Genomic DNA, 23,570 nt, shown 5'->3' with positions numbered 1-23,570 from the left:
CCTCCACAATGACCTTGCTGAACTTTTTTAGAGCTGCCCTGTATTATAAGATGCTTCCTTCTTTGCCTCTCTCCTTCACCAAAATCACACCGGCACCCTAGGTTCAGCTCCCTGTCCATATTCTCTCATAAACCTTTTGCACAGGGCTCCTGTCAGTCTCCGCTTTGGGCATACTGAGACAAACCACCACCTACTCCCAAGGCTCCCATTAAAATACACATGGGTGTGTGTAGGCACCTAGGCAAGGCCTGGTATAGGGTTGAGATTCATTTAACTAATACTCATTAAGTAGGCTTGATCCTGGGTGCCTGGAATATAATGGCGATCAAGCAGATGTGAACAACATTGGGGCCACCTGCTTGAAGCTTCTTGCTGACTCCCTCTGCTGAGGGATAAACTCCCACCTCTTTATGAGACACAAAAAGTTCTTCAAAGTCTGACCCAAGGGGCCTCAGCACCTCCCACCCCGCACTTTGCACAGCTGAGTCCACCGTCCAAAGGAATTTCCTTCCAATCTTTTTTTCACCAATGTCTTAGCACACCTTTTTCTTCTCCTTAAATGCCTCCTCCCTCCTTTGTACACACGCCTCACGTGACAGACCCTTACATATCCCCCAAGACCCAATTCATCTGTGGGATTCTAAGTCACTCGGGCCACACGCGTGTGCTGGCGCCGATCTCAGCGCGCACCTGGTAAACGCACTTGTCACATTGTGCTTTAATTGCTGTTAACTGTCTCAGCTAACTGGTAAGCTCATCTAGAGCAGAGGCAATGTCCATCCATCCTGCATCCCCGGCGCTTGGCGCTTGCGAGGACTGCAGCACACATCTGCGGAGTAGGTAAGCGAACAAGTCGACGAGCACGGGCGACTTTCGAGAACACTGCGCAGCCTGCGGCGAGGGGATTGGGCGGGGGGCGCGGCGGGGCCTGGAGGCGGTCTGGGAGGCGCAGGCGCCGGGCCGCCCGGGACCCGCCTGGGCTCGCGCGGGCCGAATCGCGGCCGCCGCCCCAGGGCACATGACTGCGGGCTCAGCCTCCGCCCCTCCCGCCTCGCCGCGCAGCTGCCGGCTGCCGCCGCCCGGGGTTGCAGGGAGCCGGGCTGGCGAGCCTCAGGCCCTGCGCGCTGCCTTCTCGTTTTGAGCTGCGCCAGGCGGGCGCCGCGGCTGCCCAGAGAAGGAAAACCGAAACCGACGCGAGAGGTTCCACTACCTGGTCGGCCAGCCAGGTGCACCTCTGGCCCCCTCGCCCAGACGCGTGTTCTGGAGCCGGGCGCTCCGCCCGGGCCGCGGGTGCAGGAGGGTCGCGGGTCTTCAGGCCGCTAGTGCGGCCCCTTCCCCATTTCTGTCGGGTCACCGACCGGCGCAGCCGACCCCCGAGCGGCCAGCAGAATGGGCCGGTGCTGCTTCTACACGGTGGGGACGCTGTCCCTACTCCTGCTGGTGACCAGCGTCGCGCTGCTGGTGGCCCGGGTCTTCCAGAAAGCCGTAGACCAGACGGTCCAGAAGGTGAGGCGTGGCGGGCTGAGTGTGTGTGTGTGTGTCTGTGTGTGTAGGCGTGTTGGGTGGGGGATATTTTGAGCCCACCGTCCCAGTGCTGAACCTTGTGCAGCGAACATCTGTACCCGGACAGACCCTCCTTTCTTCCTTGTCTTCTTGGGTTGGTAGGTAAGGGTTAAAGAAGGTTGGAAAGGAATGGAAATGACTGCGCTTCCCTTATAACAATAAATAAGACTAGGGATCTAGACTTTTTAAAAAGGCTTTCGCTCATTCTGTTATTTGCATCCCCCTCAACGCCCTCCCCACACCCCAATCTCTGTTGAGCCCAAACTCATCACCTCCCACTTAAGGAAGAAACAAAACTAAACGAAGGATGCCCCAGAGAAAGCAGGTTTGCAGGCTGCTTGCCGTGGCCTTTGAAGTGGCGTGGGGCAGGGGGTGAGAAGCGGGTGTGCGGTCCCTTGTGCTCTTGCCTTCCTGGGCTGGGCCGGGCTGGGTGACATTTCAGTCCATCAAGTGCTTACCCGTTGAGTTAGCAGCTTGGTATCTTGTACCAACAGTATGTGTTGCTTTGTCTCACCACAGATTCTTGCTCTTCTCAAATAGCCATAAGCTTCAGGCGAAGATGCATTTACATTCTTAGAAGGATCTGACCCTGTCTCTTCCCCCTGGATGGGGGCTGGAGAGCTGGTCATTTCAGAAGACTTCTCCATCGTTTGCCTTCACCTGTGCTCATTTCTTCTGCCCTTTCACCCACACCTACCGATTTGTGTGGAAAGAGGAACCAGAGAGAGTTACTGGGATCACTTTTTCCTTTAAAAAGGAAAAAAAGTCGTTGGAGCAGCTTTTCTTGTTAGCGCTCACTGCGTGCTTAATTTACCCCTCTGGTTTGCGGTTGCCGGTGGCCAGATCCAGGCCTCTTCCGATTTGATTACTGTATTCCTGGGTAGTACAGTTGTCTCATTCTAGGTGGCAACAGACATAGTCCTTTAATAGAGGTTTCCAAAAACCATCAATTATTTGAAATCTGGCAGTTAAAGACAACTAAAAAAAAATTCAAGGCAAAGCAGAATTTAATTTAAAAAAATTCCACATTGCTGAGGGAAGATAAAGCCCATGTCTGAGCTTCTCAAAGACCATTTTTTTCCCCCTGAGCATCCATGTTCAAAGAAAAAGACAAACACAATCCTCTCTACTCCTGTCCACCAGCAAATCCATGGCAACATTGTTTAAGGATGTAAACTCTTGCTTGGGTAACTAGAACTAAGCAATCCAATTAAAGTCACTATGTGAATTTTCTAGGCTTTAGAAGGCTTTCAGGAGAGCCTATGAGATGAGTGATCTCCCCAGCACGTCAGATATCACCAGTCTTCTTTGGGTCTCCATTTTATGGGGGGCACAAGCGTGGCTGCAGGGCAGCTTGGCTAGGGCTTTTGTTTGCATTGATATTTGGTGATTGACTTTTCTACATTGTTTCTCTATGAGGAATGGACTCTGATCTAGCTAATAAAGTATGGTACAAGGAAGTGGACTTTCACAATTGGCCATGCCTGTTAAAGAACACTGCAAACTGTTGTGTATGAAACCAAATGACTGGGCTAGTTTCAGTGGACGCATGAGGGGATATTGTAAATCAACCAGAGGTCGGGCATTAGCATCACCACTTGGCTCTCCTGGATCAGCTGTACGCCTGTAGCCTGGGATAGCCGGAAAGAGTACGAACTTTGCAGGTCAGCACTCCTGAGCATGAATCCTGTCTCCACCATGTACCACTGGGTCACTTGGGCTAGGTGCTTAATTTAACCTTTCTTGACTTTCGGCTTCCCCAACTGTAATTGGGGACAATAAAAACTCACATACATAGAGAGGTTATAAGAATTACTAGGGAAAATGGCTGTAATTTTCATGGGATATAATTAGTGCTTTGTAAATGATAACAGCTTTATTTTTGTTGGAAGCCACATAAGCAAAGAAAAAGTACATGAGATTGGAAGTCAGACACCCTGTGTTTGAATCCTAGCTTTGCCATTTACAAGCTTTTTTACTATTTTTAACTTTTCTAAGCCTCAGTTTCATTACTTGGAAAAGCAAAGATGTTAACTGTTTTGAGCACAGCAGTACATTGACTGTGAAGCTCACAAAGCTTACACTTTGCACCCCAGACTTGTATGGGCCTTTCCAATGGGCCCTGTACATAATCCTATATCAAAATTGTATTTTTCTTTGTAAGGGTGTCCTCACATTGTACAAGCTTCACATGAACCCTGGATCACTGTGTATGTACTATTGTGAGACTGAGTGAGGTGATCTGTGTAAAGCACAAAACACAGTGTCAAGCATGGAATAGGTGGTCAGTTATGGCCACCATCATCATTTCCATTGGCATTATTACGGAACAATTCACTTATAACTTGACTTTAAGCTATAATATAAGTCACTTGATACTACCATTTTTTAGTTTTTTTCATTTTAGATTGTCCATGCCCTGTCTTGTCTACATCAAAAACAGGAGAGAAAAAGGATGAAATTAAAATTCTAACAAGTATGTTTGGCTAATTGTGAGAAACTTAGTACCATTAATTCCTATCAGAAGAATTTGCTTCAAGTGATAATTGGCCTTGAACCCCACAGTGACCGTAAGTGACTGAAATGTTTTGCTTTTGGCCAGTGAAGAGAGTGGAAGGAGCCAATACAATTCTGGTCCATTCTTAGCCTCACTCGTTACTGCCTTGTACTGGGCAAGTCCTGTGATTGTTTCTGCTTCATTTTCTTCAGTTGCAAAAGAGGCGTGCTAATGCTTCCCTCCTGTTTGCCCACATCCACTTCCTGGGGGATATTCTGGTCTTCTCTGTCACGTGTTTTGACCTCCCTGAAGACAGGGCTTTGCAGAGAGCCAGCAGTCTATTTTCCTCCTTTGCGCCTGGGAGTGCAGCATTTTACATTACATGTGATTTGGTAACCCCACTAATTGTCCTGGCACGTGGCACCTGGCATGATGCCTGGTATGTAGTTGGTACATAATAAATGCTGATTGCCTTACTTCTGATCATTTTAGTTGAAAGAACAGTATTCCAAGAATGAGCAGAACTTGATTCAAATTCCTTTTCTGTCATTTACAAATACTTGGATCAAGTTGAACAAACAGTAGCCTATCTACCTCATCTACTGAGTTGCCTCTTTTCAGAGTTAGAAAGACTTAGAATCTTAATAAGAAAAAGCCTTAGGCATCACTTAATCTGTTGTTCTATAGTCAAGAAAACTGAGACTATGTCAGCTTTAAAATAGGTGAGTATCAAATTGCCTTTCTATTTATGGGACACTGGAAATGTAGTCAAGGCCAAACGGATAGGTTAGGCTTGTAAGCTGGGTCTCCTAACTGACTTTTCCCATCCTAAGGATGACCATACAACTCCCTTTGCCTGTAACAGTCCTGGTTTATTTATACCTATTGTCCTAGCATAATTACTAGCACCCTCTTTGCTTTCAAGAGATTCTTGTTTGGGACAATAAATTCTATCCTTATATACCACACTGCCCTCCACTTCTTGGCATTAAAGAGGAACAGTGCTCTCAAGGGAGCTGACACCCACTCTAGCTAGCTCAAGAAAGGCAGGATTTTAAAAATTTTTCTAAAGCTGGAAGAGGAAGCTCATAGAAATCTAAGAGTGAGAACCGTGTGCAGGAAGGCCTCCTGAGAGTGCAGTGGAAACTGGAAAGTCAGCAGGTCCCAGGCACACTCTGACTTCCCCTCCTCCGTCTGCCCTCCCTACCAATCAGCTCCCTCTGTTTACTTGTTAGGCCTGGGCTGTTTACTCATCTGGGGTTTCCTAAGCCTAACCCTAGGTGACCCTCCTGCTGCTGAGCCTTCCATGCTTTGTCTCTTAGTTTCTCCTTTCCAAATTTGTAGCAGGGTAATGTGATTGGCTCAGCAGAAGCAGAAAACGTAAACAGAGGCAGTTCCTTGTTGGATTCTTTAATCCCTAAACAAAATTATCCAATCCCTTCCTGGCTTTTAGAAACATGATCTTGTGATACCAAAAAATCGTATTATGTTTCTTTCAACATCTTACTAATTCATGGTGAGCACGAGTGCATTAATTATTAATGGTTAAGACAATGGAGTAAACCAGTAGTTCTCAGTGTAGTCCTGAGACTCTAGGAACCACATCAGAATCACTTGTAGAGATTTAAAAAATACAGACCTCCACCAGACCTGCTGAATGGAATGGCTCCCAGGGTAAAGAGCTGCTATGAAGTTGGTGATGGGTTTTAGTGGTGATTATGTTTGCCCATGTTCTCACTCCTTGGGATGGCAGTTTTTTTTAAACCTTTGTAGTTTGTGCTTTATTTTTGTTTGTGTTACTGATGAAAGAAAGGCATGCCATTATAAAAAACCAGACACAGAAATGAATAAAGCAAAGAGAACTACTGTTAACATATTGTTGATTACTTCACATTTGTATTTATGCATGTGTAGTAACACATATACTTTACAAAAATGGGGTACTTCTGTTCCCACTCTATTCATTTTTAATTTCAGCTGGTATAATTGATATATAAAAGAGATGATAATTTTAGCCGAGGATATTAGTACTAGTAATTACTATTATTCTGCAAGTTTGCATTAAAAGAAAGATTTTGGGGAGGGAAGGGAAGGTTCTTGCTTGTGAGAACCATTTTGCCTTCTTGGTTACTAAAGTGCAGGATTTCACTGTGTCAGGCTGCAGCAAAGGGGCCTCTGTTCTGCCAGGCATTTATTTGTTTCCCGGAGAAGAATCAGCAGGTGGGATTCAAAGATCATTAATGAAAATATAGGATGTTGGCCAAGTGACTAGGCATTTATGGCCTATATCATCAATATATATATTGTATATATAATATATTTTATATCATGTATATGTATGATAAGCTAAACGAAGGCACTGTTTTTCAGCAAAGCTGGTAACTAGTCAGAAGCAACTGAAGAGAATAAAAGCTAGTTTTCAGTGTTTGCTCTCTCTCTATATAAAGGCACCTGTAGGTAAATACTCTGGCAGTGATTCGTTTATTTAGCAAATATTTACTGAGTGTGGACCATTTGTGAGGCAGGGGTCTAAGAGCTATGGATAAATCAACAGTAAACAAGACACAGTCCCTACCCTTACAGAAGCTGTAATCTAGTTCAGACTTTTTGGGCTCAGGCCCCTTTGTACTCTTAAAAATGATTGAAGACCCCAAAGAACTTATGCTTTTGTGGGTTTTATCTAGCAGTATTTACAGTATTAGAAATTAAGACATCAATTTGTAAAGCACAAGAATACACAAGCCCAAGTTCCATTAGCTCTCAGAGCAATGATACTACTACATGTTGTGTAGCCTCTGGAAAACTCTATGCTCATGAGAGAATGTGAGTGAAAAAGACAAATGATATCTTAGTATTATTCTGAAAATACTTTGGACCTTGTGGTCTCCCAGAGAGAATCTTGGGGACCCCCAGGGGTCCTTAGGCCAGACTTTGAGAACTGTTGCTCTAGTTTTCATTTAATTATATTGATTTTTAGAATAATTTTTAAAAATAACGTAATATCCCTGTTAAATCTCTGTAAGACCCATTTGAAGACTACATTATTAATGTTTTCACACCACCAGGATTTTGCTGTGTGTTTTACATATTTTTAGTTGTTTCAGGTCCCATGAGTCCAGTGTTGAACAGAGTAGTTCAGGCTGTCAGTGATGCAGGTCAGCGGCTCCCCAGCCTTACTTACCCTGTGTGCTAATCAAACTAGACTGGAACATGAGCATCTCCATAACTGAATTACTCCATAATCCCCCTCTAGCCTCAGCCCTGCCAGGGGTTTTCAGTCCATGTCACATAATTTAGTATTGAAAGCTATCCTGAAAGCTCTCTCTGTAGGTAGGGGTCCTGCCACATTTAGCTTTGTATCATCTTCCTCTGTCACCAAATACAATGTCCTACAAAACAGATGGTCAGTGAGTATTGCTTGGACAAATGGGAGGCTGAGTAGATGAAAACATACGTCCTTGGGGATGATTTTGTTTGCATTTTGTTGTTCTACTCCATAAGCCAGGTCACATGTTTACTTCGCTAGTAGTTTATGCCTTTAAAACCTGGAAACCTCTCCCAGTAATCAGATTTCCAGCTTCTCTTGGAACACGCGGATGCTCCGCAGCGCTGGCCCCCACAGACCCATGTGGTGGCAGTCCGAGCAGCGCAGAGGCTGCCCTCCGACGGGGCCTGCCTCCCTGTCCCGTGGTCCTTGGCGCTCTTGCTGGTGCCCTGACTCAGGGCCCAGTGAAGGTGCCCTTTGTCATCGAGCTTGCTCTGTTGTCTTTCTCAGAGTAGAGAAATATCTGTCTATATCTGACCCTTTTTACCGAAACAGGGAAAATGAAAGCTAGCCTGGGAGGGTCGTATGCTTAACAAAAGTGGGAGATGGCCCATTTCTAAGAATGTGAATTCGTACTTGTGAAGTGAATATTAGCACTGAAGTTTGGTGTGTAAACGTGTATAAAGTCACACCCACTTCATTTACATACCTTACCCACCTGCCCCATCAGCATCTGAATTTTACGCTCTTCTGAGAAACTGAGGCAGAATGCCACTGCTATAGTAATATCATCACTCTCCTTAGTCCCATTTTAAGGACATTTGCTTTTAAATTTGTATGTTTGATAAGCAACAGTAATGGAAGGAAGAGACCTAGAGACACCTAGGTGATGAAAACATCATTTATTTCATCTTGAAGAGATATAATCACAACCAGACAGGTAGTAAATAATAAGACTGGCTCCACAAGCTACACACAGAACCTGGGCATTGTCTTCACGGGCACACTTCTCGCTGATTCACGTGGTAAAATCCTCTTTCATCTCTTCCTCCGGCCCCTCCCCCAGCCTGCATCTCTATCAACCCAGTTTTCATCTGGTCCTCCTGATTAAGTTTCCTTCTGGTGACTGCTTTCTCTCCCTTTTGGATGGCCATTACCAACCTTGGTTTCACATCTGTAATGGCCTGGATGTGTTTAAAAAGTGCTCTAGGCGGTGTTTTGTAGTGGGAGCTTTTTCAGGATTGCTATTCCATTGGACTGTCCTGTGTGTCATTTATAGACATAGTAGCAGTTAACATCAGATCTAACATTTGAACCCCAACTGTCAGATCTCATTTGCAAGGAAAACAAAATTAATTCAATAGCAGTGACATGAAAGAAAGAAAAAAGAAAGAATGTCAATGTGTGTGTTCCTGAGTTAAAATAAGGTCAGAGAATTGGGGTAGAATGTTTATGTCAGTTTGTACCTTTTACCTCAACAGAGAATAAAAAAAGGTAAGTAGTACAAATAACTTATATGACTTATAAAAGTCTAGATTGGGTTTACTTAATTTCAGGGGAAAATTGTAAAGAACAAAGCAAACCAACTGGTGTTTTGATATTTTCTGGATTTTATTAATCTGGAGTCTAAAAAGAATCACCCGCATACACTGCATCAGTTCTCAGAGTTGGTCTGCCTTACCTCTGGGTGAATTTAGACTGTGTTGATGGCAGCATGGACCCCCGAGGGTGTGTTTAATTACTAAGCAGTTCTCGGTTGAGCTAAAAGAACAATAGCAGGGCTCTTGGGTCCTGAAGGTTTCCTTAAAAGTATGAATTATTCCCATCTGCTTATGTTTCTCATTTGGAAGTGGCTTTTACCAGGACAGCTGGTTCAAGTCAACAATTGCCTTCCAGAAAGATCTTCAGTAGGCTGACTTAGATGTGTTGTGTCTTCTGGTTGCATCAAGTCATGTCTGCTCTGAGCAGAAGCAGCTCGTCCACCTGTACTGAGGACCAGTGGGTGGTTGAGCACTGCTGGTGTATAACGTGACTATGAGGGAATGACAGATGATGACAGGTGACAGGCTTGGACTTCGGATTTTATCTTGTGAGTAGTGGGAAGTGTCTGCTTTGATTGTCACCTTTGGTAGAACTCTCTGGAGGCTGAGGTGGATAATAGATTTAAAGGAACCTGGAGAAGAGACCAGTTAGGAGACCTCATACAAAATTGCTGTAGTCCAGGCCAGAGAGGAAATGGAACCAGGAGTAGAAACAGTGAAATCAGCAGGACTTAGTGATTGACAGAGGAGAAAACCAGTTTTGGTCACATTGACTTTGAGCAGCCTGTGAGATGTCCCGATGGGGATTTTAGAATGTATCTGTACAACCAAAATGATCCAAATAATTTCAGGCATAAGCCCTTCTTGGGCCAAATTACTGGGCCTTGCACATGTTGTTCACTAATTGTTCCATGCATGTCAGTTTTGTGCCCTTAGCTAAATTTCTTCTTGAGAACAGGGCCTGTGCCTACTGGGCACAAGGAAATCTCTCAGTATATACATAGGACTAATTAACTGAAATGGGTGTTTTTCAGTTTGGCTGTTGACACTGCAGATTCACCATAATTCCAATATTTCTTTTGGTGGTAATGCCACAATATTATGCCTAGGAAGATTCATCATGTTCTGCTTGGCTAAAATTAATAAGCAGTATCCAAAGTCACATTGTGAAACTGATTTTGGACCTTATGTTGATTTTTAATTTAGGGTAACTGGAAAAGTTCAGCTGATTGAAAGGGCTGGCCTGGTAGCTGTGACCACTAGAGCAGCATCCTCACTGAGAAAGATGGGTTATTCCCAAGTCATGACTTTCTGTTTAGATTGTGCAAAAAGGGCCCCTTGTGACCAGAGAGGCTGGCTCATTGTATCAGGCGGAGAGAATGACTTCCTGTGCTGAACATTGTCTGGGCTTGAGGTTAGGCTTATTACTTGTTAGTTTCTGAGTCCTTCATTTGCAAAGCATGCTCCTGAGAGGGTGCAGTTGAATACCCCAAGGATCTGAGGCAGAAGTCAGCAGTTTAAGGTCAAAAGAAAGCCCTGTTCAGGAAGCCCTGTGGCTGGAGACTGAGGTGCTTTCTTTGGTCACTTTAGCATAACCAGGAAGGGTAGCCGCTGGAGCCCTAGTGCTCCCTTCTCCCTTTCTCAGTCCTGGCATGTCAGTTCCTGCCTGGGAGTTCACCATGACCTCACACAGCTGCCCTACTTTCCGTTCCTCCAGAGCTGGAACCTCCAGGAAGGTTTCAGAGCCCAAATTATGCTTTCGCCTTAGTTTCAGAGTCTCTCTGGGGTAGGGTTGCCAGATAAAATACAGAATGTGTAGTTAAATTTGAATTTAAGATAAACAATATTTTAGTGGGTACGTTTCATGCAATATTTTGATTCACTTCAATTTATCAATTATTAACATCCTGACATATTTACTTCTTTTTAATAAACTTTTTCTTGAATCATTAGAATGTAAGTTGCAGACATCACAACACTTTGCCCCTGAATCCTTCAGCTTCGCTGACTAAGAGTTGAAGCATATTTTATGTAGTCCATGTAATATGTGGGACCTACTTGGGCATCCGATGTTTTAACTTCTAAATCTGGCAGCTCCACCATGGGGTGCTGTTGTTGGGCAGCTGCCTCTGGGGAGGTCTCTCCCTGAGCACTAGGGAAACCTCAGCCTGGCAGGGGAGGGTTCTTGACTCTGATCAAGAAAGAATTCTCAGGTAGGTCGGTAGTGTTGGTAAGGAAGGAATTCATTAAAGTGAGAGTAGCAGGGAATGACAGCAGCCATGCAAGCAGCAGAGAGCAAGGGAGAACAGAGTGAGGAGAGGGAAGCTCAGTGAACTCCTGCTCTGCATAGGGCGGATCCCTTGCCAACTCCTGAAGCCAGGGTCACCTGGCGTCCAGTGTCTGCATGGCGTGGGACGTAAGCCCCTACCCCTCCCTCGAGGATTGGGGGAACCGCAGAGCACTGGATGGAGTGAGATTATGTTCTGAGAACTTCCTAAAGGCAAAGAAAGGAGATTTTTTGGACAGGTTACTAAACAGCGTGACGGTAGAGCCGCAGTCCTCTCTGGGTCATCTAGGCAACGGGAACTTGCAAGCCCAAGTGAGAGATCTCAGTAGCCCTTCCCTGCTTGTCTGAAGTAGAATAGAGAGAGAGTGAAGACTTTTGTTTAAGTCTTTTTAATTGAATGAAATAGCAAAATAACAAAGATGCTTACCACTGGAAGAGTGCAGAAACACAGAACGCAGTAAGTTGAGCAGTGACAAGTCTTCGTTTAAGGCAAAAGTACACACTTGAAGAAAGGGGAGTGTGGGCGACCTCAGAGAGGAGGCACACTTAAGGGCTTAGGATTCTATTGTTTAAGGCTTTCGAGAATTGGGCAAAGGTCGGGGGGTACAGGCTTGACATTTGGTCTCATGATGTCAGTCTCCAGTGAGAGACATGTCATTATCTACAGTCTGTCCTCCAGAAAGTCTGTAAGATAAACTTAACTCAAGGAATTTATTGATCCTGTTTTTCTCCAAGATAGTGGTTACCCTTAAGCACTGGAAACGTCATTTAGGACTACTTGCCCTACCTTAAGATAGAGTCGGTTATTGACTGAGTACCATAAAATATGTTAGGAATCTTACCACCCAACTCCCTGGTTTTTAAAATGGAATTTTAGCCTTAAGATGGAGTTTCTTCTGTTCTTACTATACTATTTATATCTTGGCATTTTTCATCATAGGCAGGAAAAATTAATCAATAAACTTGTCTGATGTCCCTGCTCTACCTAAGTGTGGTGGGGTGGCAGCTGCTAGAGTGACCAAGCGTGGGTTTTGCAAACCCACAGACTTGGTTGGATTGGACTTGAGGTGCTGGTTCTGTGAGCTTGGGAAAGCCAGTGCCACCATTTCCTTATCTGCAAAGTGGGAGTTGTTACCTTGCAAGGTTGACATAAAGCTTAGAGCTCATGTACAGAAAGTCTGAGCACAGCACCTGACTTCTAGACACTCACCAGAAATTCAGCTAGACATGGCAGCCGTGGTAACTCCTCTGAGCTGAATGTCAGGGAAGGAGATAAAAATAAAGAAGCAACTGTTTTAGAAATGTTGGCAGCTGTATTTATGAGCTCCCTCTGTTCTCTCATTCCCCTTCTCCTTCCCTACTTAGTGTGTGTGCGCACATGCACATCACCCATCTACTCTTGGATTTACAGGGATTTCCTTCACAAACATCCAGCTGCTATGTAGAGTGTTGGAAAAGAGACACAGTAAAGGTGCAGGAAAAGCCAACATTCTTGAGAGCAAGGTTCGAATGGAATCCAAGGTGGTGTGAGACTTGTGTGGGTGTTGGCACAGCTGAGAGGAGCGGGGAGGGGATGGTAGTGGGGGTGCAGGCAGACAGTGAGGAGAGCCCCAGGTTCTGACAGAATCCGCTGTTCGTGTGACTGGCAAGCTGTTAGGTTTTTCATTTGTTTTGTTTAAATAAGGTTTTGATTTGTTTTGTTTCATTAAGGACTCGAGTCTACTAGATGTGTATTTCTATTACAAAACTGCCTTAGTCAACTTGAAATCTGGAGAAACAAGATCAAATCAAACTGTTGTAAGACCAGCCAGTTTTACCCTCCCTTCTGGAAAAGATTTTACCCTCCATTCTGGAAGCTTTTGCACTTGCCTTTGGATTTTTGGTTGCCTGAGAGTTGGATGCAAACCAGGCCAGATAAACTCTGGCAGTTAACCATCTCTTCATTCACACTTGCTGGCTTCTTTGAGGTTCATGATTCTGAGGTGATTTTCTTTAATAAGTAAATGAGATTGCATGTCCTTTCCCACTCTGAAATTCTCCACACAGTGTGACGCTTGTCAGGAAAATTTAGTGAGGAATGCAGGGTGTTAAATCAACCATCCTGACAGGAATAGGAAAAGAAACACTGCCAAGCTGAGGGCGGGGGCGGGGTCTCCTGGAGCTCCGTGGGAGAGCTGGCCAGGCCTGGCAGCATCAGCTCCTTTGTCTTTCAAGGACAGAGCAAGAGCCTAGAGGAACTTGGTTCCCTTTGTATGCACTCCTTCTCCCTCCCCTTAGGATCCAGTAGTAAGATTTTATAGAATCTGAGTTTCTCTCTTAAATTTGCACTTTTAAAAAAAAATTATGAGAGCAATTATTTTTTTTCCTGCTTGCAGAAGTAATTTATTTGTGTTGTAAAGAATCCAAACAATGAAGAAAAACATAACAGAGAAAATGGAAGCCTCCTTGTAATCCTGTCCCACAGAGATATGTGCAACTAGATGTTAAGTTTGGATGCTTAGAGATTTTGAGGGTCACTAAAAGATTGAAATTTAAAAATCATCTGTATTTCACCCCACTATTTTTATGTTTGCTTCTTATCTGCTAGTCTTAACCACACATATACATATTTTACATTTTTTGCATTCTTTTTCCATTTAGTACAAATCATGAGCATATTTCTTATTTCTACGTAGTCGTTATATGGTTGCTTTCTTCTCCAACCTGTGAGGTATCATAATTTACTAAGTCATTCTTCCTTGTTTGACCTTTTGGTTATTTCTAATGTTATACTAATTTCTTGTTGTTTCAGCCTAAACTAGATTACTTGTAAGGCTGGAAGAGAGGATCATGACTAGAGACTTTTTGTTGCCTTTTTTCTTTTGTTGCTTAACATTTGCTGGGTTCTCTATATTTCAGCAGACTAATGGGAGTGATGTGATTTCTTTTTTAATTCACACTAAGCCCTGGCACCCTTTCATCCCCACTTGAAACTCCTAGTCACCACTGATAGAGCATTTTGAGTGTGGCCTGACATAAGCCCTCTACTGACACCTCACTTAATCCTTACAATCACCCTAACCAAGTCCTCCTTCCCAGTTGTGCAAGGGAAACCTTCTAAACCGCCTCTTAGCTGTGTCAGTTCAAAACAGGTGATGTGGCACAACAGGAGTGTCAAATAGAAAACAATCTGACTTAGATAAGGAGAGACTGGAAGGACTGTTGCAAAGGGGGAAGTACTGCTGTAGTAAGAGGGGGGGACTTGCATCAGGGAGGACCTCTGGCAGTAGGATGTACAGAGCCTCAGAGGTTCACCAGAAGGATTTGCCTTTTACAGGCTGGGAGGGAGAGAAACTAAGTTTGGCTAACAAGTTATTTTCTTCCCAGCTTTATTGAGATATGATTGACAAATAAAAATTGTATATATTTGAAGTGTACAGTGTGCCGTTTTGATACACTTAAGGCATTGTAAAATGATTAACACAATCACACTAATTACATATCTGTCACCTTACAGTTACCTTTGTGTGTGTGTGTGTGTGGTGAGAACATTTAAGATCTATTATCTGAGCAGCTCTCAAGTGTTCAATGCAGTATTACTAACTATGGTCACCATACTGTACGCTAACCAGCATTTTGTTCCTATTGATCAGTGGGAACAAGCCATTCAGCCAGTCAGTCATGAGGCAAAAACAAGAATCTAAGGAGGGTCTCTGGCCTTGTCTTAGGTAAACAAGAGGTTTTCCAGGAGCATGGGACTCCAGTAAAATTCAGCATTATCAGGAGCTCAGGTTTGGTGTGATCCCTGGTGTGGGAGGCTGGCTGCACTTCCTACTAGCAAACCTCAGGGATTCTCCTAACCTCTTTGAGCTTTGGTTTCCTAAAGTGTTAAATGGGGAAGATGATTTTCACTTTACAGACTATTCAGGGGATTAGATGAGATGAAGTGGCAGTATAGTACCTAGCTCTTGATGATATTCTCCAACTCAAAAACTTACCGTGGCTCCCCACTGTGTATCAGATAAAACCTAGACTCCTGTGACCCCAACCCGTCTCTCTAAATCAGTGTCCCTACTCCCTATGAAGTCCATACACAGTCACACTGAGTACTGTCCATCTCTGTATCTTTTATTGCCTCATTCTCCACATCCACTATCTTCCTGATCAAGCAGAGGGCTCCAGGAGAGATGGGCATGGAGCAGGAAGGGAGGAAGGGCTCACTCTGTCCAGCCAGAAAGGCTAGTTGAATCAACCATGACTGTCCGTAAGGTGTCCACCCTCATGACCTCCCTCTGCTTGCCAATTTTTTATTCATCCTTTCTGGCTCACTTTAAGCATTTCAGTTCATCTCAGGTCATAGTCTTTTTCTTAGTTTATAGACTCCATCTTTTGAACACTATAGAGACCATTGTCTGACATACAGACCATCGTCATTGGCTATTTATCACATGTTATTTTATATTGTTGATTATCTTGCACGTGTGTGTAATTATTCCCTTAAATAGAGGATAAGCTCCTGAAACACAGACACCAATTCTGTGTTGCTGGGTGTGTCCTACAATGCTTAGTACATACATAGTGTTTGGATGATTTGCATGTGCAGTTCTATACTTTGCAAGAAAACCATGGTTATAGCACTGCTTTAAATAGTTTTTAGGGAAAGGAGTCATGGAGGAACACAGATTTTTCTTTCTGTCCACAAAAGGAACTGGCTGCACTTAGCATTTAGGGTGATGGGTCACTGATAAGATATCAAAACTGATAGGTTCTTGATCTGTGTGTCTCTGTGATTCTAATGAAGCTATTGCTTTCTCTGTATCTATATCTGACTAAAATGGCCAGTGAGCAATCACTTCCTCTGGGTACATCTTAAAGGCTCCTTGGAGTTGTAGCTGAAGAGTTTCTGTTACAAGGCCTGTGGCACTGTGGCTGTGCCTTTGACCCATTCACGCCTTTGTTCTGCTCTTCTCTGATTGCGTCGTATCAAGTTATCTCCTCCTAACATTTCATGAGCAAAGTTGATGGAAGCTAGTGTTTAAGTTTTCTAGTACAATATATTTTCCAAGAACTTCATGGTTCCAGACACTGTGGGGAGGACTAAGGAAAAAAGACCCTACTGTTTTTTTGTAGGTCAGCACCTTCTGTTTTGAGAAGCCAACAGTTAACCTAATTCATTACCATATTGAGTAGCTTCACTTTCCTTTTCAGTTTTAGCTGCTAATACCACCTGCTCTGTGTTGATTCCTGTTAACTTCAAGTTTTAGAAGATGTTTTCTGTCTGACCAATTTTTCCTCAAGAAATGCCTAAATAATATGTTATGGGGTTCAAAGGAAGGGATGATTGATCCAGTTAGAGGGGATACTCAAGGAATTCATGGAGGAGGGGAAATTATTGACCTGCCCTTTTTGTGAAATTTATGGACAGTAAAAGAGGTCCTACTGAGAAGTGACTGGTGGTTACCATGCGGGATGAGGGTGGGGCTGGGATGCATGGGTGGGAGGGTGAGGGGAATGAAGGGGCACAAAAATCTCCTAAGTTGTTCATGGGGATGGTAGGGCAGCACAGAGAATACAGCCAATGGTTCTATAACATAATTTCTGTGTTGACAGATGGTAACTGCACTAGTTGGGGTGAGGATTTAATGTGTGTGTCTGTTGAACCACTGTGTTGTATATCTGAAACCAATATAATATTGTATATCAGCCATACCTAAATTTAAAAAGGTGGCAGGTGGGGGGAGGCAGGGAGAAAAAAGGTCCCTATTTTAATGAGCTCAGACAACTTTTAAAATCTTTATGAGACTTCAAAATCGTCTAGAAGACAAATTATTCTTTACATGTTAAACTTCTCATGGTTAACGTTAGTTTTAGGTATGTTAAATTCAAGTTACTGAGCTGTTTCTAGGTTCTAAATGTACAGTTTGTGGCAGAGAAACTCTGCCATATAACTTGTATAACCAAATATGTCATATGTTTATACCCAGTTAATTAGAATGTGTGCAGGAGGGTAAGAGAGTGGAGAAAAGCTGTACAAAGTTTCGGACCGAGCTCTGACTTTAGCTCTGTGGCACAGTCCCTTCCCCTGCAAGAGCCTTTTAAGTTACATCTTATCTACCTGAGGCCTTTCCAGTTCTGCCGTTCGCTCACTCTTTGAGCCTCTCCCTTGCCCTTCCTTAGATAGCTAAGATTTCTGTTAAGGAGGTAAAAGACCCCAAGCTCTTTAAAAACTGCTTAAATATGACTGATTAGGCTGCTCAGGTAACTGGGGCAGAGGGGAGGTGAGTGCTTGCTTGGAGCCAGGTAGGGAGGGCATCACCGAGGACAGGCTGAGCTGGATCTGGAAAGTTGGAAGAAAAGAGTTGCAGGGTTTGTCTTTAAATTTTCTATCTTATCTCAGTAGATCTCAGTAGATTAGTACTGATAGTAAAGGCCCAAATATTTTAACAGTGTGTTGTTTGACTAGAAATCTGATGATTCGACATTCTGAACTGATGTCAAAACACACATAAGCCTCAGTTCTGTGACTTGGCCAGCTCATGGGTGTGAATTTCCTCCTAGCGCCCCAGATGACCGGCTTTGCCTTTGTCAGGCTTTGGTTTTCTGCATTCATTTAAGAGCCACTTTGTTTTCCCTGCAGAGATTCTTGGGCTGTTTTCTATTTATTTATTATCAAAGTATAGTTGATGTATTTACAAGTTTCATGTGTACAATAGAGTGATTCGACATTATGTACATTACAAAATGGTCACCATGATAAGTGTAGTTAACATCTTTCACTATATAAAGTTATTACAATATCTTTGATTGTATTTCCTATGCTGTATTTTTCATGCCCATGAGTTACCTATTTTGTAACTGGAAGTCTGTGTCTCTTTGTCACCTTTAAGTACTTCATCTGTCCCCCGCTGCTTCCCTCCCCTCTGACACCTACCTGTTTGTTCCCTGCATTTATGAGTCTGTTTCTAGGTTTCTTTTGTTTGTTTGTTTGTTTAGATTATACACATTACGTGAAATTATATGATATTTGTCTTTGACCTATTTCACTTAGCATGATACCCTCTAGGTTCATTCATGTTCTCAGAAATGGCAAGATTTCATTCTTTTTATGGCTGAATAATATTCCATGTGTATACAACACATCTTTTTTATCCATTCATATATTAATGGATGCTTCCATATCTTGGTTATTGTAAATGATACTGAAATACAAAACATAGGGGTGAATATGTCTTTTCGAATTAGTGTTTTTATTTTCTTTGGGTAAGTATCCATAAGTGGAATTAATGGATCATACTATATTTCTATTTTCAATTTTGGGGAGAACCTCCATTTTGTGTTCCACAGTAGCCAAAACAGTTTACATTCCTATCAGCTGTGCACACGGGTTCCCTTTTCTCCACAACCTTGCCAACACTTGTTATTTCTTGTCTTTTTGATACTGACCAATCTCATTGTGGTTCTGGTTTTCATTTCCACGATGGTTAGTGATGTTGAGCATCTTTTCATGTGTTTGTATGTCTTCTGCAGAAAAATGTCTTACAGTTCCTCTGCCCATTTTGTAATCAAATTGTTTAGGGCTTTTTTTGATGTCAGATTGTATGAGTTCTTTATTTTGGATCTTAGCCCCTTATGGGTATATCATTTGTAAATATCTTCTCCCTTTCAGTGGACTGCCTTTCTGTTTTGTTTGTGGTTTTCTTCACTGGGCAGAGCTTTTTAGTTTCATGAGTCCACTTGTTTATTTTTGGTTTTGTTTCCCTTGCCTGGGAGCCATTTTTGTTACTGTATTCTTCAGCTCTGACTGGCTCTTTTTAAAATATTTTCTATCTCTGTTGAAGTTCTTACTGAGTTAATCCACTGTTCTCTCCAGTACAGTGAGTATCTTCATGACCATTGCTTTGTACTCTTTATCAGGTAGACTGCTTATCTCCATTTTGTTTAGCTCTTTTTCTGGTGTTTTGTCTAGTTCATTCATTTATAAAATATACCTATGCCACCTCATTCTGTGTGACTCTTTGTTTCTACATATTAGGGAGGTCAGCTGTGTCTCCTGGTCATAGAAGCAGCTGCCTCGCATCACCCTAATACCAAAACCAGGCAAAGACCCCAACAAAAAAGAAAACCACAGACCAATATCTCTGATGAACATAGATGCAAAAATACTCAACAAAATATTAGCAAACCAAGTTCAAAAATACATCAAGAGGATCATACAGCATGACCAGGTGGAATTCATCCCAGGGATGCAAGGATTGTACAACATTGGAAAATCCGTCAACAAAAAGAAGGACAGAAACCACATGATCATTTCCATAGACTGAAAGAGCATTCAACAAAATTCAATGTCCATTCATGATAAAAACTCTAAACAAAATGGGTATACAGGGTAAGTACCTCAACATGATAAAGGCCATATATGACAAACCCACAGCCAACATCATACTGAACAGTGAGAAGCTGAAAGCTTTTCCTCTGAGATCGGGAACAAGATAGGGATGCCCACTCTCCCCACTGTTATTCAACATAGTACTGGAGGTCCTAGCCATGGCAATCAGGCAAAACAAAGAAATACAAGGAATCCAGATTGGCAAAGAAGAAGTCAAACTGTCACTATTTGCAGTTAACGTGATATTGTACATAAGAAACCCTAAAGACTCCATACCAAAACCACTAGAACTAATATCTGAATTCAGCAAAAATGCAGGATACAAAATTAATACACAGAAATCTGTTGCTTTCCTATATACTAAAAATGAACTAATAGAAAGAGAAATCAGGAAAACAATTCCATTCACAATAGCATCAAAAAGAATAAAATACCTAGGAATAAACCTAACCAAGGAAGTGAAAGACCTATACCCCGAAAACTACAAGACATTCTTAAGAGAAATTAAAGAGGACACTAACAAATGGAAACTCATTCCATGCTCTTGGTTAGGAAGAATTAATATCGTCAAAATGACCATCCTGCCTAAAACAATCTACAGATTCAATGCAATGCCTATCAAAATACCAACAACATTCTTCAATGAACTGGAACAAATAGTTTTAAAATTCATATGGAACCACAAAAGACCCCGAATAGCCAAATCAATCCTGAGAAGGAAGAATAAAGCAGGGGTCATCTCGCTTCCCAACTTCAAGCTCTACTACAAAGCCACAGTAATCAAGACAATTTGGTGCTGGCACAAGAACAGAGCCATAGACCAGTGGAACAGAATAGAGAGTCCAGATATTAACCCAAACATATACAGTCAATTAATATATGATAAAGGAGCCATAGACATACAATGGGGAAATGACAGCCTCTTCAACAGCTGGTGTTGGCAAAACTAGACAGCTACATGTAAGAGAATGAAACTGGATCACTGTCTAACCCCATACTCAAAAGTAAATTCAAAATGGATCAAAGACCTGAATGTAAGTCATGAAACCATAAAACTCTTAGGAAAAAACATAGGCAAAAATCTCGTGGACATAAACATGAGCAACTTCTTCATGAACATATCTCCCCGGGCAAGGGAAACAAGAGCAAAAATGAACAAGTGGGACTATATCAAGCTGAAAAGCTTCTGTACAGCAAAGGACACCATCAATAGAAGAAAAAGTATCCTACAGTATGGGAGAATATATTCGTAAATGACAGATCCGATAAAGGGTTGACATCCAAAACATATAAAGAGCTCACGCACCTCAACAAACCAAAAGCAAATAACCCAATCAAAAAATGGGCAGAGGAGCTGAACAGACAGTTCTCCAAAGAAGACATTCAGATGGCCAACAGACACATGAAAAGATGCTCCACATCACTAGTCATCAGAGAAATGCAAATTAAAACCACAATGAGATATCACCTCACACCAGTAAGGATCGCCACCATCCAAAAGACAAATAACAACAAATGTTGGCGAGGATGTGGAGAAAGGGGAACCCTCCTACACTGCTGGTGGGAATGTAAACTAGTTCAACCATTGTGGAAAGCAATATGGAGGTTCCTCAAAAAGCTCAAAATAGAAATACCATTTGACCCAGAAATTCCACTCCTAGGAATTTACCTTCAGAATGCAGCAGCCCAGTTTGAAAAAGACATATGCACCTCTATGTTTATTGCAGCACTATTTACAATAGCCAAGAAATGGGAGCAACCTAAGTGTCCATCAGTAGATGAATGTATTAAGAAGATGTGGTACATATACACAATGGAATATTATTCAGCCATGAGAAGAAAACAAATCCTACCATCTGCAACAACATGGATGGAGCTAGAGGGTATTATGCTCAGTGAAATAAGCCAGGCGGAGAAAGACAAGTACCAAATGATTTCACTCATATGTGGAGTATAAGAACAAAGAAAAAACTGGAGGAACAAAACAGCAGCAGAATCACAGAACCCAACAATGGACTAACAGTTACCAGAGGGAAAGTGACTGGGGAGGATGGGTGGGAAGGGAGCAATGAGGGGGTGCGGGGAAGAAAGGGGGCAATACGATTAGCATGTATAATGTGTATGTGTGGGGCACGGGGAGGGCTGTGCAACACAGAGAAGACAAGTATTGATTCTACAGCATCTTACTACGCTGATGGACAGTGACTGTAATGGGGTTTGTTGGGGGGACTTGGTGATGGGGGGAGTCTAGTAAACATAATGTTCCTCATGTAATTGTAGATTACTGGTACCAAAATAAATAAAAAATAAAAAAATAAAAAAAGCAGCTGCCTCATGTAGTAGGTGTCCTGTGACATCCAGTAGCTGGATCGCCCCTGGTGGGGTGGGGTGGGGGCTGGCCCTCCTCCCAGCTGTCAGTAATGGCTAGTGTGACTAATGGGGGTGCAGCAGTTTACAGGGCTCGCTCCTGGAGCAGGTGGCTGAAAGGCTTGGTTATAGCTGCTGCAGGTGCCCTCGTGGGCATCGTGAGCCCTCAGGTCTGTCAGCAGGAGGTGGGTGCAGCTACTCTGGGTGTGCTGGTGGGGGCTTACTCCTGTGCATCTTACTGAGAGGCCCACCTGTATCTGCTGGAGATGTGCTGGTGAGTGGGGCCGGCTCATCCCCACCTCTGGGGATGGAGTCACTTTGCAGGGGCACTAGCCCCTCCAGGACTGTGGTAGAGCAAGAGTGACTTTGGAAGGATGCCTGCCAGGCTTGGCAGGTTCGGCAGGGTTGGTCCATGTGGGAAAGCTGGGCAAAGCATGCAGCGCTGGCATGGTAGATGGAGAGTGTCAGCACTGGCTCTTGCAGGCAACCAGCCAATTAAACGGAAGGAGAGCAAGAAAAACGGCACTGTTGAGCCAGAGAAACCCCCTGCTGATTCTTGCCCCTCCAGCACACATCCCAAGTTAGTTAATAAATGTCCTTCATGTATTACCCAGGAGCTTTTCAAACTGCTGCTTCTGTTCTGGGTCTCAGACTGATTGACATGGCATGTCAGCCCTCCAAGAGCAGAGACTCAGCCTTCCCAGAGTTAAGCCCCACTGAACTTCAAAGCCAAATGTCTCCCCAGTGCAGGTCCCCAGGGTTGGGGTGGTGTCGTGGGCTCCTTGCTCCTGTGCACCTCACTCCCTCCCACTTATGGTGGGGGTGGAGGAAGGCTTGGGATCCTGACTTTCAGCCCCTTTTACCCTTCTCGATGTAACTTCTCTTTATGTCTTTAGCTGTGGAAGAACTGTTTTGCCAGTCCTGAGGTCATTTTCAGAGTGAGTCGCATTACACACAGTTGCTGCCTCAGTGTGTATGTGGAAGGTGATTGCAGGAACCCTTATTCTGCTCAGTTCTCAGAATCCCCTCAGGATATTTTCTATTTAATAATAGGGCATTATCATTAAGGTCCCTTGCACCATTGCATCTATTAAACAGGAGGCTTGGACTACTAAAATTTAGTATCCTGTTGTGTTCTGTGTCACAGTCTATTTTAGCATTTGGTTTCTGACATATTCTGAAGCTGATGCCTTTGTTTATTGTCACTCAGAGCCCCACTGCCAGAGGAACAATAGGTGACATCAGAGGATGCTTCTCCGGCAGTCTAGTTCTTACTGTTTCACTAGTTGCGTTGTCTATATGTAGATCCCATTTTCCTCTTTTGATTTTCTTAAGAAATTTTTTTCTCAATGTGAACATTTTTATTCATTCTAAAATGTCTGGAAAGTATAAAATCTCATAAAGGAGAGAATAACAATGATCTAGTTCCCAACACTCAGAGTTAATCACTGTTTACATTTTGCTTTGTTAATACTCTATGCTTTTATCTTTCTTGTATACTTCAATAATTTTTACTGAAAAACTATTCAGGTTTTCTCCATTAATAAGTTGAGGACTATTCGAGGACTACTAGATATTAGATTTCTGTCTCAAACTTAAGCACTGTATTAATTAGGCTTCTTTTGCCAGATAACAAACACCCCCCAAATATCAGTGGCTTATAACAATAACATTTATTTCACACT

General features: G+C 43.0%; 1 protein-coding gene across 1 annotated transcript in view; it reads left to right on the top strand.

The window, feature by feature from the left end:
* Positions 1–1,091: 1,091 nt before the first annotated feature.
* The window catches only part of SCARB2 (scavenger receptor class B member 2), a 71,212-nt gene continuing 48,733 nt past the window's right edge, over positions 1,092–23,570 (top strand). Inside the window, exon 1 of the mRNA XM_036927497.2 lies at positions 1,092–1,506. Within this exon, the coding sequence (XP_036783392.2) occupies positions 1,390–1,506 (117 nt within the window). The 5' untranslated portion in view covers positions 1,092–1,389. The remainder of the gene's footprint in view (positions 1,507–23,570) is intronic.

The sequence above is a fragment of the Manis pentadactyla genome, chromosome 5 (assembly GCF_030020395.1).
Source record: "Manis pentadactyla isolate mManPen7 chromosome 5, mManPen7.hap1, whole genome shotgun sequence".
Classification (NCBI taxonomy): domain Eukaryota; kingdom Metazoa; phylum Chordata; class Mammalia; order Pholidota; family Manidae; genus Manis; species Manis pentadactyla.
The sequence above is the reverse complement of the archived record's forward strand: the minus strand, read 5'-3'. Positions and strand labels throughout refer to the sequence as shown.